The following is a 6,000-nucleotide window of genomic DNA, read 5'->3' as shown; positions in this document are numbered from 1 at the left end:
ACGTACGTACGTACGGTACGGTACGGTACGGTACGGTACGGTACGGTACGGTTACGGTTACGGTTACGTACGTGTTACGTCGTCGTGTCGTCTCTCTCTCTCTCTCTCTCTCTCTCTCTCTCTCTCTCTCTCTCTCTCTCTCTCTCTCTCTCTCTCTCTCTCTCTTTCCATCTCCGTTCTACAAATCAAGAATTAATTCATTTCCCTAACATACGCGTAACAAAATTAATCCTTAAGTGAATTAATCCTTGATTGGATTAATTCTTGATCGAAAATGCTCTTCAATGTGCTCGCATCTGTCATCGAATCAGTTGTTTCCGGAATGTACAATCCATCGCGGGATTAAAGATGAACTTAAAGTAAATCCTGTATTCATGGATATAATAGACACCGGCCGTCGCAATTACGTCGGACTGATTTACGATAGAAAGTCGCGCGACTATTACTGTAAGATATTACATCGCTGTAAACACAGCTGCCGCGCACGTCTTTATTACAGCAGACCTTGCTCGCTATCATTAATCAATCAACATAGAATGGACAAAGACATGCGCCTTATGTAACGTGCGTCATATGGGGACTGTCGGTAACTTTGATTGCGTTTGGTGCAACGAGAGTCTAGACGTCTCGATGCCTTGTTTACTTAACCACTCACGCGTTAATAAAGATTCACGTATGGCACCGGGTAACAATCTAATTAAATTTAATCCTTATATAAACCTGCGACGATCAAGCTCGGATAAAATAACTGTTGCAGCAGGATCAGATAAATCTCAATTTATAAATGCATACAGCGTTATAATTTATCTTGACGATTTCGTGACAGCAGTCTGTACTGTATTTTTCAATATCTCTTTATAATGATACGAGCTCAGATAAATCTTACGATTTCTCTGTGGTAATCGGGGGGTTAATAAAAATGTTCCTTTCCTGATGATCTGAACGAGCTGTCACTTCACGTCGATGACATGACAAATATAAATTAGTTCTGACACATTCTCCTCTTAACTCTTTTCATCTTGTACGATTTACGCTATTACTGACACTCAAACCTTCAGTCACACAAAGAGATCCGTTATCTAAAAAGGAAACAATGTACAGAGCAATCGAATCTCCAAAGGCTGTCACTTCATGTCACATCACGTCTAAGACATGGGAGATACGAATCAGTGCTAACGCGTTTCTTTTCTCGATCATTTTCATCTCTTCTAATGATCAAACAGTGATATACATTACTTCCCTGATATTGAGAATTAATACGTCATGCTGATATCGTGGAATAATCTTCGTGCGATGCTTTGTTTTCGCGAGCTAGTCATCTATCCGGGGACTTTCAAAAAGGTCGATCTAGAGGTCCGATTCGACACATTGACGTTGACATCTGACAGCTTCGCGAGGGTGGAGAAACCGGAACTAATTATACCTCGCGGCGTTCTCGTTGAACTTTCACCTCAGGCTCCGTGATATTCGTCATATATTGCCGTTTAGCAGGACGTGAGTCGTGTTCTAAATTTGTTATAGCATCACGTAACAGCAACTTATATAAATCTTCTCGGCGCAAGCTCGCGCGAGGTTAAATCTTTCAAAGTTTATTTCCGTAGAGAGAGAGAAAAAGAAAACGAATTGTATACAAGCTTCGAATTATTTTTCCCAAAAGTGTAGTTCCTTTTGACTAAGAATTAGTTGATAAAAGTTTTATTTCATTCAACATTTGATAAAAAACTATAATTCTTACTCGCAAATTTTCGATCTCATAATAATATCGTTCCCTTGCTTCAAAAAATAACTTAAAAAATTGAATTTTTCAAAAAAAGAGAAAACTGTTTTCAATCTTTTTAAATTATGATTATTTTGATTATCCTACAAAATTATAAAAAAATGTGGAATGACATAACTCGAAATATCACCAATAATTTGTATTTATCTTGATTAAAATGACTAAATTTAAATAATTTCTTCTTCAAATTTTGATTATCAAAACTATCTCAACTTTAAATGTTCTTTATAGAAAACTCTTTTTTTTATTTTAAAGAACGGCACCAAAATGTATCATTCTTATAGAAGATATGTATTTTATGATCTCTTTATGAAAGGCTTAAGAATGGCTTAAGAAAGGCTTATAAACTATTATTAGATTGGTTGTGAAATTAAATTAGTTTACTTTTGATGATTGATAAAGTACTTTTTATTTATTTTATTTATGATAATAATACAAAATTCAAATTTTTTTGTGTTATTCACTTTTGTAATAAAAGAATACACCGTATAATCAAAAAGATCTCGCAAAGAGATAGATCTTACAAATGTTCTTAGATTAAAATTGTTTTATGTTTAAATTGCTTGAAGAAAATTATTTAATTGTTGATTTACTATTCTGTCAGCACAACAGCATTCTTCTTATAGCACGAAGCTTTATTATTCGCGGTTAGAGAAAGTGTGCCAAAACGTGTCTCTTCCGGTATATATGTCACGTAGTATACTTATATAGCATGAAACGTAACTGCTGGCGCGCTACCAGTACCTCTATAATTCATAAATATTATAACAATTTCGCATTTGTCAAAATATTAATCTGAATTCGCATTAGAATGCATATATCGACGATACATCGGCGTGATATCGCCGGCTACTCATAATGTTTATTAATAGTACCATAAATTCGATTATCCGGCCTCGATTAATTCCATCTATCGCAGTCTTATTTGCACTCACGATTCAACAAATACCGATTATGATCGTGCCGTCGAATCGAAATTGCTGCCGCAATCAAGAAACATGATTCGCGGAATTTATAACTGAATTATGAAGCGACCGCTTGGTATTAATTATCAAATTAAACGCGGTGGTGCACGGGCGAAACATACATATATACATATATACGCGCGCCTCTGTAAACAATTTAACATTATAATTGGTGTACGTGAATATTTCCGCAGAATGAGCAATCCGTGTTTGTTTACGCATGTGTTCACTTTGACAACTATAATCATTTTAACTGCAAAGAAAGCAGAGGACAAAACAGAGAGAAAAGAGAACAGAAAAATAGAAAGGTTGGAAAAGGAGAGTAATTAATTTACCAATATTTGCATATTTAATTTGGGTGAGTAACAGTGCGGAACGCCAATTAATCCATAAATGTTGTGTGATAACATATATGCATAATACAGTATAAACTGTTTATATTGTGTGTATGTGTTTATTTGTATTTATTAAATAATTTTATATTAAACTAGAGATATTTCTTAGAGCATTTTCCGAATTTCTTCTTAAATTAATTATTAATTTAATTTGCTTCCATATAGCAATATCAAATTATTGCAAATGTATGTAAAAACTAATTAGGTTATTAAGAACGTATAAGAACTTAATGAAAGTGAAAACAAATAAGAAAATCGGTTCACAATTCGCATTTTACCATTAACGTAATTGCCCTGTTGCTCGAACTGTCTCGCCGAATTATCTCAGATTTCAAGAAAACGGTGTAGTCAGTAGCAAGAACTCTCGCTATCATTCGCTTATGTAACAATTTGTTCTCTCCTTCACCGCAATGACCATTTTTAACCTCGATTTTTCTATTACCGCTTAGTCTGTCCATTCAACTTAAGTGAATTTGCTAGTCTCACGTCAAGTAGCCACTCTCGAAATATTTTTGTATTCCCAATTCCTTAATAAAGTAGACGAAGAAAGCGGCCGTACATTCCGAAAGAATAAATATTTGCTTTTCTCTTCCTCCAATGTTTAAAAAAAGTGTCGCCATTATTGAGAGGCAGTAATTTATTTTTAATTTAAAAGATCCTTTCACTAACAATGAGTTAAAAATAAATATTTGATTATAGAATTAGAATTTTCTTCATAATATTGTAATAATTATTTTTGCACAACACATTTGAAGTCAATAACTGTGAATAAATTTGCATTCATGAACTTGTATATTTATATATTGCTAGATATAAGTAAATGAACTTGTATATTTATATATTGCTAGATATAAGTAAATATATTGAGGGTTTTATTAAGTTATTACAATTTCCTGCTCTTAAACAAATAACTCTATCTGTCTGTAGTTAATCAGATTGATGGAATCGTTTAAATTATATCTATCTGGGATAATTGCGATACTGAAGTAAATATGACAACATGATATATTTCAATATAATTGATAGCGTTTATGTCTTAATGATCTCGTAGTATATATATATATATATATATATATATATATATATATATTAGAGCTATTATCAATTTTAATGATTTTGTAACTAATCATAAGTCTATTTATTCCTAAACATATCTGTCAATATCGCATTTGTCCAAACACAATGCGATATCACAATTATAATTGATCGCACTTTACGGGGGTACACTTAAACAACACACACTTAAAACAATATAATTTTATTACGACAAGAATGGTTGATGAGAAATCGGAAATTAAATCACATTTTCCTTCAGCATATGACATTTTTATACAAACTTGTCTTTTTACATTCAATGTCAAGCTAAACATATGATAGTGAAGTACGAATCTTCAACATGTCTGTAGCAAGAACTGCATCAATTACACTTTGTTTTTCTCGCCCTGATAGGGGTGAGTGGCTATCCAGTCAAGAGCTCGCTGGATGGCAGGCGGAATTGCCGGCGGGGGTGGCGGGGTTGGTAGATGTGCTCCTTGGAAAACGGCACCATTCTCGTCTGCCTGCCAGCCGAGATTAATTTTCTGCCCGTCGGGCGCGGTCCACGACGCTTTGCCATGTACTTCCTCAGCCTCCTTGTCTTTCTGGCCAGAATTCTTCTGGACGCCCTGCTCCTCAAAGGTAATACCATTGGCGCTCTCCCATTTCAGAAAGTAACTACCATCCGGGCTGATGTCCTGTTCCTGCTTGACTATGGCTATCGGCTCATTTGCTGCCGATATTACCGCCGCCAGGCTCAGCAAGATAATTAAATGCGGATTCATCCTGGATAGGATCGAAAATAGATTAGAAATTCGTCTATCGCCTGATAACAAACTGCATCTACTTTTGTTTGTGATATATAAATTTGTATTAAAATTCCTATTACAAAGTTTGATCTACAATTGCTTTTCAAACAACAAAATTTATAAAGTAATAAAAAAAATTTATAAATGAAATACTAGAAATAAAGCACGAGAATTATAAATTTTCCCTTTGTGACCTATCGAGATTTACGAGTTTCATTTATTTAGTATTTATTTAGTATATCGAATTTTCGTGTAAAAGCTGTTGGCAAGTGTAATTTGAAATGGTAAATGAGAAGTTCGTATCAAATAATTTTGAAATTTGTTGAAGCTTATTGAATTATATAAAAGAACAACGGTTAATATAGCGCCGTTTAAAATTTGACTGACAAGCGATTCTGCGAGACTCTTACCTCAACTGCTTCGTTTTCCAGATATTGCGTGCACGGTACTACTGACGAGCATTTATCCGCCGCGTCCTCCTTTTATAGATAGCAATGCCCTGTGCTATCGGCTTATTATTTCAAATGCCACGATGATACCGGTTCGAATTTTTATTATAGACCGATGCATACCGCAAAAGAAATTCTTTTATGCCCGTAAGCTTTATTCTCATTTATGTCGCGATAGTTGAAGTTCTGCGCTTCTGTCATTACATTTTCATTTCACTCTTACTTTATCGTGTTATCATTAATTTAGCATTAACATTTTAAATGTAACGATTATTTTTCGGGATTAGCAAAAAGACATTGCAAATGCCACGTGAACGGAATCTTAATGTAATGTAGATGTAGATGTAGAAATTGTAGTGTAGATTTTTCAAAATTTCTCACTAATTTTTACAATTTTTGAATAAGTTAAAAAAAAGTTATACATATCGCAGTTGTTTGAGAGAATTTCCATACAAAGATATATATATAAATAGATACAGAGTTTAAGTACGTGCAAATGCACGTAGTGTTTTAACCTTTGAAACGTATGTATTGTATATTCACTCGTTTTTCCTCGGGATTCCTTTCGCG

At 34.0% G+C, this 6,000-nt stretch overlaps 1 protein-coding gene across 1 annotated transcript; it reads right to left on the bottom strand.

The window, feature by feature from the left end:
- Positions 1–4,442: 4,442 nt before the first annotated feature.
- Positions 4,443–5,397, bottom strand: LOC105620887 (endocuticle structural glycoprotein SgAbd-8-like). The gene is made up of 2 exons (XM_012202363.1): positions 5,392–5,397; positions 4,443–4,958 (listed from the first exon to the last, which is right to left on the bottom strand). Exon 2 carries the CDS (start codon positions 4,955–4,957, stop codon positions 4,559–4,561), a length of 399 nt encoding a protein of 132 aa, XP_012057753.1. The 5' UTR covers position 4,958; positions 5,392–5,397; the 3' UTR covers positions 4,443–4,558.
- Positions 5,398–6,000: the final 603 nt, after the last annotated feature.

The sequence above is a fragment of the Atta cephalotes genome (genome assembly GCF_000143395.1).
Source record: "Atta cephalotes unplaced genomic scaffold scaffold00030, whole genome shotgun sequence".
Taxonomy (NCBI): Eukaryota; Metazoa; Arthropoda; class Insecta; order Hymenoptera; family Formicidae; genus Atta; species Atta cephalotes.
This window is presented reverse-complemented; position numbering and strand designations above follow the sequence as displayed.

Excerpts from the sequence above, each read along its gene's own strand:
- LOC105620887 (XM_012202363.1), bottom strand. The coding sequence starts at position 4,957 with ATGAATCCGCATTTAATTATCTTGCTGAGCCTGGCGGCGGTAATATCG.